Consider the following 12,772-nt stretch of genomic DNA (forward strand, 5'->3'; position numbering starts at 1 on the left):
CCGGCCATATGGAAGTTGGAAGAAGTCGAACCTGGGGGGAGTAGTTTTCACAGCAGTGAAAATTGCAAGATTTGGTTTCTCTCGTTGTGTGTGTGTGCATGTGTGTGGAAGAGCAAGCCGCATTTCCTACGGCAGCTGATCGACCACAGATGGGTGCTGGTTCAAATCCCTGCCGAGGGGGCCCGCTCCCTCTTCACTGTGCCATTGTAATCCGGCGGTAACCCATTGTGTTGACACCGTCTCATGTTTCGTGTTATACAAAAACCATTAGACATCAGCTCCCACACACACACACACACACACACATACAAGTAGGACACACCGAAAGGTCAGCTGCAAATATTATGTCCTTGCAGCGGTGCGCTTTTACTGGCAATCAGACAGGAAGTTTCAAAGAAGAGCAGGAAATTGTCACAGGTAACCTGGTTGAGGGTTTCCAGATGTGAAAGAGAGGTGAGATCAACAACAATAAATAACACATTTACTAGAGCCGTAACAAGACCTTATTGTATTGAAATGGCCCTGCACTTTCCATCAAGTCAAGTCTAGTTGCTGTCATCGTGTGACATCATCTGGTGAAGGAGGTTAAAGCTGTTATTGTGTCGTATTTATGTTGGACACTCTCATCCTAAAGGAAGAAGGAAAGTAAATCTTGACTTGTTTTGACAGAATTAGCTTGCTAACGCCTGCTGGTGGGAGACTACAGTTATAGAAGAATTGAGGGATCCTTCACCATTCTTAAAAAGTGTTTGGCATTTTGGGATTTTCAGTAGAAAACTGAAATTTTGACAGAGTGACTGACAGGTTAGGAAGAATCCGTAAGCTAGCAGCTAACAACTATAAATGTGGCGTCTTCTTTGCAGCTTAAGCTAAAAAGCTATTTCAACGTTTTCATCTGGATTACGTTTGATCCTCTCGCTAAGCATGTCGCAGCTAGCAGTAACTCAATTAATCGCTTGATAAATTAAAATGTGCTCGATGGTTTCCTTTATTATTATGGCAGTTTTGTTTAGAGTGATGTCATAATTTATGTAAGGTTGTGTGTTGTTTTTGTTTCCTTTTTATTTCTTGTTTTTGGTTGTTGTGCTTTACTTTGAAATTTTAACGTCTTCCAGTTCCAATATGGAGCATAAAATTTAATTCACTACAAGTAGAGAGATTGAACTTGCAATATAATGCCATTTTTATCATATTACTGGTTAATATTACATTTCTCACAATAATTTGTGGGACAATTTATCGTCCAGTAAGATTTGATATCATGACTACCTGTCGTTTTAAATCACACCTGGAGTGAACCATTCTAGTCTGACCATAGACTCATTAAAAACACAGTTTTGGGTTGTTGTTTTTTTAAAGTATGCGTTTTATTTGTAAAAACAAAAAACATAAGCATTTAGAGTGCATCAAAAAGCAATCTTTGGATGAATAAAACCTGGACTTTTTTTGCAGCAAAGTATGTGGAGCTCATGGTTTTTCCCCAAAATGTTGCTAAACTCTTCTCTCGTGTTGTTGACATGAACCTAATGTAATGTCTCATGAGTTTAATGTATGCCAACACCAAAGATATGTACAACAAATTCCAAGGGTTAGGGTTGAGTAAAGCAAACTTTATCAAATAAAATCCCAACGCCTTTGTCCTGAATATGTGCCTCAACTCTTTTTTTTTTTTAGCCTGTCTGTTTACGGAGGTTTTATTTGCTTAACCTGTCAGCAGATCTGAGGGAGGGAACCGAACGCGTCCATATGAGCCACAGCAACTGTAAATACAACCTCCACTCTCTGCTCCCCATACCAGCCTAATTAGCGCCAGTTAGCATTTGTCATTGCAGTTAGGGGTGAAGATTAAGAACACCTCTCAATTAATCTGCAATCAGCCTGTTTGTTAATTAGCTAACCTGTTCTAAGTGGCCTTCGGGGCTCTCGTGTAATTAGCTAAGCTGCTGAGAAGCGGGCCCGTGTGTTGACTTTGACCTAAAACGTACACACGCACAAACAATGCACAAACGCACGCACACACACACACACACACACGCACACACACACACACACACACACTTTTTTTTGTTCACATATATTAAATAAGACAAACACTTCACAAGGCATCTGCAGTCGCGTTCAAGTGGGACAAGAGTCGATGTAAATTACATGCAAACACAAACACGGGTTCTGCGTGTTCAGGAGAAGAAAAAAAATAGAAGAAAAAAAAAACCGGTGCACACTCACACATATTTATTAGAAGTGCACTCAACTCCCATCCACGTATAAATATTTTCACATTGTCACGCCTGCGCTGATATGCTGATTATTTCCCTCCCTTCACTCCGAGGTAAAACCGCATCCCTCAAAAGCATTCTTAGATAAAGCTAAAGGAGGAAAAACTATACAGTCCCCCCTTTTCCCTTTCCCTTCTCTTCCAACCCCCCCCCACCTTCTCGTGCACGCACACCCTTTTGAACATTTCATCCTTTTCAAGTGCAACAACATTCCAACCAAAAATGAGCAGCTTCTTCGTTGCTGTGTCGAAGCGTTTTTTTTTTTCCCCTTGCTCACTTCAAAGCCATTTGTTTACTCTGCTGCCTCCTGACATTGTCTGTGGTAATTAAAGGAGCGCGCTGAAATTTATGGTTTAATTATACGGGCCTTGTTATGCAGAGAGGACCAGGATAAGGTGATATGCTCAATAAAAATAAATAAATTCCGTACGGGTTTATTGAACTTTTTTTCTTATACGCAGAGGAGGCGTCCCTTTTCAGGTGTGTGTGTGTTCGTGTGTTGCATGGTCGTGCTCGCGCACCCTTATGTATGCAAATGCGTGTCCGTTTATTTATGTATTGCCCCGCAGGACAGCTGCAGCTCAGTGTGCAGTGCGTGAGAGTGAAATATGAAAAAATAAATAAATAAAGAGAGACAGATGAATTGCAATCGATTGGGCGCTGGTTCACTCTATTGATCCCTGAACATGTTAAAGCCTGCTGTACTCCATGAAGGCACTCTCAGTCAGTAAGCCCCTCCACCCATTAACACATGCTTACACTGTGCATACCGCGCCGCGCTGGACGCGGAGGCTGCAGCTCACATACGGGGGCTATAGGAGAGTGTGTGAGCGCGTTAGTGTGTGTGTGTGTGTTTGTGTGGGTTGTTGCGCGTGCTCGGTAATGGAGAGTGATCTTGGCTCTGGCCCACGAGCAGCTTCTCTGAACTGATCTTTGAGTTGGGTATAAATAGTGCTCACTCTATAAATAAAACAGCAGCACCTTTTAGTCACTCACACACACACACACACACACTCTCTCTCTCTTTCTCTCTCTTTCTGACACACACATTCAGGTCAGGCCTTTGACTTAATGGCTCTCGCACCTGTCCGGACGCGATCATGTAGACAAATGCTCCCGTCTATACTCTGCCATTCATCCCCGCGTCATTTTTCTAAAGGTCACCGAATCGCGAGTCTTCGGACATATTGACGTGTTTACACGAGTGCGTGACCCGGACCGACCTTGTTCTGGTTGAGCAACAGATGTCTGACACAAGATTTCAAAATGTGCTTTCTGCCAGACGTGTCGCATCCTAATCAAACTTCTGTGTGTCTTACTGATGGACCCATTCAGTGAATTAGAACATTATTGAAAAGTCCATTATTTCAGGAACTTTATCTCTAGTTGAAAACACATTATATTGATGAACTGCACATAGTCTGGTGTGTGTAGTTGATGGATTTTCTGCTTAAAGTATTGCAAACATGACATTTAAAATTAGAATGTGACATTAGACCAATAAAAAAAATTCTGTTTAATTCCAGCTGAAGGGTTATTTTCCAAAAGGCACTTCTCATCTGACAAATGAGCCTCATCAGAAAGTACATCCTAATTTATTCAGTATGACTGGAGTACAACAATGTGAACCTGAAGCTTAGATTTTTCGAATTTTGTACGAATGAAAACCTCAAAAGTGTGGCATGCATTTGTATTTGGCAACTTTATTCCAAAACCCCAAAATGAAATCATGTGTCATTATATCCAGCTGTTCTGTGTGAGCCTCGGCGGTGCATTGGAGGCAAACAGCAAACAGGTTGGCTGTTTAGAGAAGTTTAGGCGTCTTATAGATACTTAAACTTCGACAAGATGCTTTGAACATTATGTAAAATAATGCTCAAGCCATTATTCTACTTCGAATAGCATATGGCTCAATTTTCAAACCTGCCAAGACACGGTAGTCCACCTAAAGTGACAGGAAGACTAAAATCTGATGAGGCATCAGTAACTCAAGAGGTAGATGTTTGTCGTCTGTCTGTCTCAGTTGTGTCACTGGGCAAGACGCCTAGCCTGGTTGTCAGAGGGTCAGGTGGTTTTGATTGTATGGCAGTCTGTTAGTCTTGTCCAGAAAATCTATGCGTGAATGGGTGTATGACTGATCCTCTGGATTGGATAAACCACTATTCAAGCATAGGCCGTGTACCGATACCATGAACGCCACCATGAAACAAGGTGGTGGCAGAATCATGCTGAGCTAAATACAAGACATTCCTGGAAGGACGCTTGTTAGAAAACCTGCCTGAGCTTTTTGTGAAACATTATTTAGATGCGTAAAGCTGGAATAATGGCAAAAAGGGTTCTTGTCCAAAGTGTCGACTCGATAGGGCTGAATGCAAATGTATGCCACACTTTTCAGATTGAATGTGTCCTTTTTCTCCCTCTTCACATTTATGCTTCTTGTTGACCTACCATATAGTATCCCAACAAAATGCACTGAGGTTTGTGTGAATATTGCTAAAAAAGAGTCTGAACCTGAAACCTTTCTGGGACATTTGTGAAGTTTAAGCAATGCCAACTTCTACCCTTGACGTTGAGTTGAATTTGCCGCTCCAGATTTGGAGCAACCTTCTAGAGGCTGCAGCCACCGCCTCGTCACCCTACCTGCTCGCGAGGCGAAAACACACAGTCTGCTGTCGGAAGCATCCGCAGCATGATTTTCCATAATGCCACAGGCCAAGTGTAACTCAACATGACTTGAAGCGTTTGCATAGAGCCACCAGTGCGAACGATTACCAGGAAAGCCGGCGGTTAGCTCGCGGAATATCTGCCAATAAAATAGCATTTCCACACTAATCCTGTTTGCACAGCACTTATTCACTTTCACACCACTCTTTGCATCAGTCTATAATAGCAGCTGTGTGTCTGAGGAGCAACGTGTCCCATCCGCCGCCGTCTGCCCCAGCTCAAACTCGAGCTAGGGGTGTTTTTTTTTTTTGTGAAACGGCGGGGAGGGGCGGGGAGATAAATTGGTACAGCGAGCTGGAATGCTGCAGTAGTTATTTAAGGCCCTGTAGGTGCTGCCTAGGCCATATGCTCCCATTATTCCGCTTGGGAGGGGCCCATGTGGGCGTATGAGTGAGGCTGAACAGAGGAGGGGAGGGAGGGGCTAGTGAAAAGGAGGAAGGTAGCTGAGGAATTATTTTAAGGAGAGCTCTCCTATCAAGCACACGAGGAATTTTAGGCAGGGAGAAGCCTTCGGATGAGATTGAGAACGAATTAGCTGGGAAAGTAAACGATCACCTTCGATCGCTCACCGTCATCTTTGCATAATCCATCCCGTCCAAATCGGACACAGAGTGTAAGTTGTGAACTTTTGCGGGTTTTTTAGCAGCTAAACATAATGAGGTCTGGATGGAATCCTTCCTTATGAACTTTGTTGGTACTTGTTGATATCTTATGAACTTTTGTTTTCTTTTTTCTTTTTTAAAATGTGGTAGGGATGCACTCATCCATTTTTTTTCACTGCTGGTATTGATACAGATATCTGAGGTTTTGTATCGGCTGATACCGATCCGATACAGAAAAACATTGCTGAATTGTCGTCTTTTTAAACACAGAGGTAACTGTACCGAAATACACATTTATTTATTTAACTCTGCAGCAGTACAACACACTTAAATATACCAATAACTTCACAAGCTTGGTCTAACATGTAAAAACAACTTCTATTTGTTCAGTCAGTGCAATGTCAGTAAAATAAACAATAAAGATAATGAAACTGACATAAACAATAAGTTTAGTGCTTTGGTCAAACATGTAAACAATAAACTGCAAGAAATTTTTCAAGCGGTTCAGAAAGTCTGATTAGGATTTCTAAATATGATGCAAAATAAACAATAAATTATGACGTCACTCACAGCACAAAGTATAGAAATAGACTGTATAGATGTGCCCCTTTGGGCACATTGTCATCAATACTCAATATCCACAATTTTTGTCAATATCAGGATCGGTACAGACATTACAATCGGATCAATGCATCTCCATTTGCATTCTGACTGGGATGAAACTCCTGCTCTCCTTCAGTTCTGGATCATCAGACTAAACAGCTTCTCTGCTGCAGATAGCTCAATATTTATCCGTTCGGGAAAACAAGGCCCACACGCAGATTTTTTGCAGTTTGATTCATATCTCTTTCTCTCTCCCTCTCTCACACTCTCTCTCTCGCCTTATTTCTTTCTCTTCCTCCTATCTGCTCTGTCTCTTGTCAGGATGGGGCCCGCGTTCCTGATCAGGGGCATTGCTCTCATGTTAGCCGCTTCACGGGAAGCACATCCCAGCATTCCCTCTGACACGCCGGCAGCGGCATTACCATAATTGGCTTTTCTACATGACGGGACAGAGGAAATAATAATGTCATTTTATTTACAGCCCTCTTGTCCCGGCCCGAGAGCTATCAGCCCGCCCCGCGCCCCCCCTCTTCCTCCCTCAGCCCCCCTCTCTGCTCTGCACCATGCGCTGACATACACCCTCCTCCTCTTCCTCCTCCTCCTCCCACCTTCGCCTCATCTCGCCCCGTGCCTGCGACGGGCGCGGGCCGCGTTCTGCCACGGCGTGTAGGTCAAGCAATGGCTTTTTGATCAGCTCCTGTCCGAAGCCATCAGGGCTGAGAGGCACGTAATGGAGAGCGGGGTGACAAACAGAATCTGGGGAAGGAATAAGACTGCCAGTTTCCTATTAGGGGCCCGGCCTAAACGGCCCCGGCCCTCCCCAACCTGTACCCACCACCTACCCCACTATCCCCTGCCACGGACCCACTCCTGCACTGCCTAAATCACATGAGTGAAGGGGTGCGTGATTGGACATTAGTGCCGCAAATGACTGCAGTGATTGCCCCCTCTTCCCGAACCCACATCAAATAAATAAAGAAATGTGTGTAAATAAATAGAAGGAGGGGGGCGGGGGGAACGTCGGGGAAACGGGGCCCCGGCGGTGGAGGAGTGGGGGGAAGCCGAATCGTTTCATCCCCTATCTCTCCCTCCCTCTCCCGTCTCATCGCCTTTCTGCCTTTCTTATCTGGTTTGTTTGGCTTTGACAGCGGCCAAATGGTGAAGCTCCTCGGGCCTGACAGAGAGTTATATTGATTTAACAACCAGCAGACTCTCAGCAAAGAAAAGGGAGAAGGCAACAGAGAAAAAAATAAAGCCAAAGAGGATGGGGAGAATAGCAAAGTTTTGAAAAGGAGTGATATGTTTCTTGCCAAGAGGCTGACGTGTCTGCTGGTTCTGTTTCATTCGGAGTGTTTACAAAAATCAAGACATCCGATGAGTTACGGCGCGCGAGTAGGAGTGTTGCAGACATGACCCGAACTGGATCGTGTTCCAGTGCGAGGTTCAGCGTCGGTTGGGATTCTAGGCCGTTCAGCGTCGTCAAAAACAAACCGGCGAAGACGTTGGTGCTCATTGAACCTTTCCATGTTTCGTCTCACAACCACAAACCTGCATGTTGATAAAGTTGCCTGTTATTGCAGAGTAGAAGAAAAGAGTTTTTTTTTTTTCAGACTTTTCAGCCATTAAAAATCTGATGGTTAAATTCCAGTATGGAAAAAGAATGTTTCTTTGCCGCTATCGTTTTTGGTGGAAAACTATCATCCTGCCAACGGGGCAACATGGTGGTGGCAGCATCTCGGATTGGGATGCTTTTCTTCTGCAGAGACAGGGAACCTGGTCAGAGTTGCTAGGAAGACGAACGAAGATAAAGACAAGGCAGTTCTGGGGGAAAAAAAGCTGTAAAGCAGAAGACTTGAGACTGGGGTGGAGGTTCCCCTTCTAGTAAAACAACAAACCGAAAGATACAGCCAAAGCTACAGTGGAATGGAGCATGATTGTATCCAGCTGAGAACGTGTGGCAATGCTGCAAATGTCTGAATAGCAGTAAGAAGCTTGTTTCTATTTGTAAAAACAACATTGCACTTTACAATTATACACCTCCACTGAAGTAGTCCTTCTGGAACACTTTCATTTATATAATAATAAGGACAGGGTGCAAACACATACATGGATTCTTTTAAAAGTTCTTATCCAAGGTAATGGGCGTATCTGTGTTATTCTTTGTAGCTGGAGACATAGAAACCTTTGCAAGTGCAAGTCAGTGTTATTGTGCGGTAGGCTATTTTAAGACATCTCTATAGCATATTCAGCATATGACATTTTTCAAAAAGCTTTGTGTTTTATTCAGATTTTATGTAATAGACCAACACAAAGTAGAGCGTAATTGTGAAGTGGAAGGAAGATGTTGTATGTTTGCAACATCCGTTTTCAGTTTTTTTTTTCCCCCACCCACAGATTCTCAACTGGTATTTGACTGGGTCACAGTAACACAGGAGTTTTCTCTGCTATGAACCGTTCCTTTGCAGCTCCAGCTGGATGTTTAGGGTTGTTCTGTCTGCTAGAATTGCCTTCTATTTACCTGCTTCAATCTGCCCATCAACTCTGATCAGCTTCACTGTCCCTGCTGAAGAAAAGTGTCGTCACCGCACCATGCAGCCTCCACCATGTTGTTAAAGCTCCCACACACTTCATCTGAAGTGTCGAAATGGAAAATTCATCAATTTTCAAGTGATGAAAATTGTCACTTTATTCGACATCAGGCCTGAGTCAAACTATTTCCACAGACCTACGTGCTAAGTGTTGTGTGATTGGTCAGAAGTTTGCTATTTTGTGTGGTTTTTTCTAGAAATGCGCACGGTCAGCAAAGTTTATATTTCTCTTGAACTAGTCAACTTCCACTATCCGGTTTTTGTATCCAGACCAGACATGAGTAATCTTGATGAATGTTTGTTTGACACAGTGAGCCATTTGTGCGATTTCTCTTTTTCACTAAATAACTAGTCAAATGGCTAAAAAAACCCAGGATTGAAATTTCATCATCGTTGTGCTCAGAGAAGGTTGTCTGAACAGAGGACATAGGGAGGGAATGGAAAATCTGGTGGGTTGGTGGCGTGACTTATACTGAAGCAAGGTGGAGGGCAGGGTGTCTCCTAGGTGGTCTGTGCCATTGTATGAAAGCTGTGTGCAAAAACAAACATGCCAAAACCACATTACCCTTCATCCACTGCTCACCTTTGAATGAAGTACATAGGAACGTTTAGTCTGTTTAGGGTAATGACCTTTGTTTTGGATGTAGACCGCAGGTCTCCAACATTGGTCCTCGAGATCTACTGTTCTGCAAGGTTTAGACGCAGCTGAATCAAACGATTGAATTACCTTGTCAGCATACCAGCAAGTTTGGCAAAGACTTTCTAACAAGCTATTAACTGATTCAGCTGTGTTGGAGCAGGGTTGCATCTAAAATCTGCAGTGCAGCAGATCTTGAGGACCAGGGTTGGAGGCCCCTGAGGTAGACGTCTTTTCCCGTGACGTGAAAAAACACCAAGGGCTGTGAGCACCTGTGCAAGAAACTCGGCTACAAAATAATTTTGTGTCTTATTGTGTTCCTCTTTGTCAATACAGCATTAGTAATAGATCAGTGAGAGAGGGGTGGTAACATGTTTATGTATTTTCTGGGAGTGTGATGGTTCTGATCTGGCTTGGCTGGTGGCGGCCTTGATCGCTGCCGCTTCTGACAGCGATTACGCCGTGCCGTCCTGGCCGCACTGCCGCCTGTCTACTTGACGGCGGCGTGTCCCCGAGCAAAAGTGACAGGCGCTTTGGCGCTTGTGCAGATGGCCCTGCTCACAGGCATCACCCACTCTGCAAACCAAACCACCAGGGACGGCCCCTGCCAGCCCCGTGCCCCTTCCTTGAGCCCCGTCCTCGTCGCTGCCGATGCTCGCTGTGCCTATGTGCGCCCAGAACCAAACAAGAGGGCATGGGAGGTGGAGGAAGTGAGAAGCCTAATCTGCTCGCCAGTCAGAAGCATGCATCTTCCAAGTTGCGGTGATTGAGCTGATGTGCAGCTTTTGATATTCTCTCTTCATCACGTGCCGTGTTTCATCGTCCCGTCCGAACAGATGCAGATTAAGCGATCAGGCTCACGCTAACCACATTTCATCACTAATATCGCTCGCTGGTGGCGTGCAAAGCCGCCCACTTTGCTGCCTGTGATTCTTACAGATGTCGGTTGCTGCCAGTCTTTTGTCTGCATGCTTTTGATATCTCCTCTCTTTGTTGTTTCCATGACAACATGGCAGGACAGGAATTGATTGACAGGGATCGTCAAAGGGTTCCCTGGTGACCTGCTCATCGCTGCAAGCCCCTCCCTGGCGCATTCTGGGTTTTTTTGTCACTCACCCAGGGATATTTCTGATCCGCCGCCTCTCAACCTGCTCTCTGTGTGTGTTAAACACTGCCAAATATTGGGGTTTAGCTTCTCTTTTTTTTAAATTATTTCTTTTTGGCTACAGCAGACATGAGTTGCTCACGTAGGTAATTCCTATCGCATGTTTGCACTGTGCCGCCGAGCTGGTGAAGAGCGGACAGCCATTCTCCAGGATGCGTTTGTGTTTTGTTTTTTTTCTTTGTTTTTTTTTTTGTTTTAAATGGCTGATGCGTATTGATAGCCCGCTTCTCTGGCAACATGTTATGGGAGAGGAGAGGTGCTGGAACAGAAGACGCTCTGCAGATGTGTTGTAGGGAGAACAGCACATAATGCTAATCTGCTGTGTTAGGGATTTTCAGGAGTTTTAGAAACTGTCTCGGTCTCAGTCTGTCAGTTGGATTGAAGCGCAGCCAGGTTCTCCTGTAGTGCTCTCATTTCACAGAAATCTTGTCAGGCGTTAGGGGAGTATGTTGCTCATTTGGGGGAGGGATGTATCAGTGGGTACCCGGCGAACTCAGACTTATAGGCAACATTATGGCTGGTGGCTGCTGGGTTCGCGCTCTACAAGCAAACGTATGAAGTGTAAAAAGTGCATACACAGATATGCACGGGAAGGTAAACGTGCGGACAAACTCCCATTTACAAAGGCGTGCACGCGCGCACACATACACACACACACACACACACACACACACATGCGCATCATCATCATCATGCAGTCACAGTTGATGGTGCAGCTGCTCACCTTCCCCCACCCCTTCCTCCACCCATCTCCTCTCAGGCAGCAGTAAATGGTGCCAGTGTATATATATCAGGTATTATGTCCACTTAGATTATGATGTGACAGGTTAGCGTGCCGTTTGAAGTTGACAGCACATCTGTTTCATCAGGAGAGACTGATACTGGCATCTAGGACGCACATCTCACCATGCAGGAAGGAGATAAAGGAAGAAGCTAGGGGGCTGTCTTTCCTGTCTCCCTGCTTCACTCACTTACTCCTCTCCCTATGTTTTTTTTTCTCCCTTCTACAGCCCTTCCCTCCACCACCTTCTCCTGCTTACTTTTCCTTTCTTCCCCACATCTTTTCATTCACTTATCCCTTCCTTACTCGCTCGCTTTCTTGCTCTGTAGCTTACAGATGCTTAGCTAACTACCACAAGCATGTGGATGCACACGTCTTTTCCAGGGACGGGTTTTGTGGCCGATTTCCGGTTACGGAATTTACATTTTGAGCTATCTTTTAACATCTACGGTTTGCCTGATTAGTATTCACGACTCTTAGTCAGAGATGTGTATCCTACCTTAACTCAGATGTAGGAGACTCATTCGACTCTTAAGACATTTTGAAGACTTAAAAGGATAAAACAGGACAAGTTTGTTGTTTTGCTCTTAGCCTTCTTGTCATCTGCTGAGTAAGATGTCAGAACGTTCATTCTTACTTTTTTGTGCTTCGTCTCACTTCATTTTTAAACTCCTCGCTCGTTCTAAAAATAACTAGTTTTGAGTCTCTTTCCCATAGTAACAGCTTCCACCCAGAGGAAGGTTGTTCATTCACTTTACAACCGCAAAGCTTGACGACATGCAGGTATTCTGCATTCAGGATTAGCTTTAGAGACCAAGATTGTGTGTGCAAACAAGGAGTTTGACTTCAGTGTTCAAGCTTAGATTTACAAATCCAAACTTGTTTTCCTTCACCAGTTTTTTTGTAAAACGTTAACCTGCGGATACAGATTTTAGCTAATTCCAGGTCTGGTTGTGGTAAAGGGTAGGCTAACCATTTGTGTGTCAGAGAAAATTTGCAATGAAATTACAAAACGAAACATTCTCTATCACTAAATTGCATAATATATTGGGGAGCTAGCATAATTAGCTGTATTCCTTCATGAATTTAGAGCCTTTAACTGTCACCCTCAAAACACTTGCATGTAAGTCAACAAGACACTGGACAGCGGTTAAGGGGTGTTTAACCAAAGGGCTGCAAGCATGTTACAGGACAGTAACATGTTAGTTGAAAGCTGAAAACTCAAAATAATAAAACAGAACAACTTTGGTGCAATGCATGTAGCCATTATGTTATCTAGTGATGTCTCAACCCCTGTTTAAATCAAGATGAATTGTGAATGAGTGTATGAATTAGAAATAGCTGTCTTTCAAATGGTTTCATACACATTTAACTTCTACTGTTTTCGGTAAAAAGT

The 12,772-nt window shown here is 44.0% G+C and overlaps 1 protein-coding gene across 5 annotated transcripts in view; it reads left to right on the forward strand.

Moving 5' to 3' along the window:
- The window catches only part of tshz1 (teashirt zinc finger homeobox 1), a 61,614-nt gene that overhangs the window by 43,204 nt on the left and 5,638 nt on the right, over nt 1–12,772 (forward strand). Inside the window, exon 1 of one of the 5 annotated variants that reach the window (XM_016675684.1) lies at nt 9,599–10,192. The exons of the other annotated variants lie outside the window; for them this stretch is intronic. Coding sequence (XP_016531170.1) covers nt 9,979–10,192 — 214 coding nt within the window. The 5' untranslated portion in view covers nt 9,599–9,978. Of the gene's footprint in view, nt 1–9,598; nt 10,193–12,772 lie in introns of those variants that run through there. 5 annotated transcript variants of the gene reach the window in all.

This window comes from Poecilia formosa, unplaced genomic scaffold (assembly GCF_000485575.1).
Source record: "Poecilia formosa unplaced genomic scaffold, Poecilia_formosa-5.1.2 Scaffold0, whole genome shotgun sequence".
Taxonomy (NCBI): domain Eukaryota; kingdom Metazoa; phylum Chordata; class Actinopteri; order Cyprinodontiformes; family Poeciliidae; genus Poecilia; species Poecilia formosa.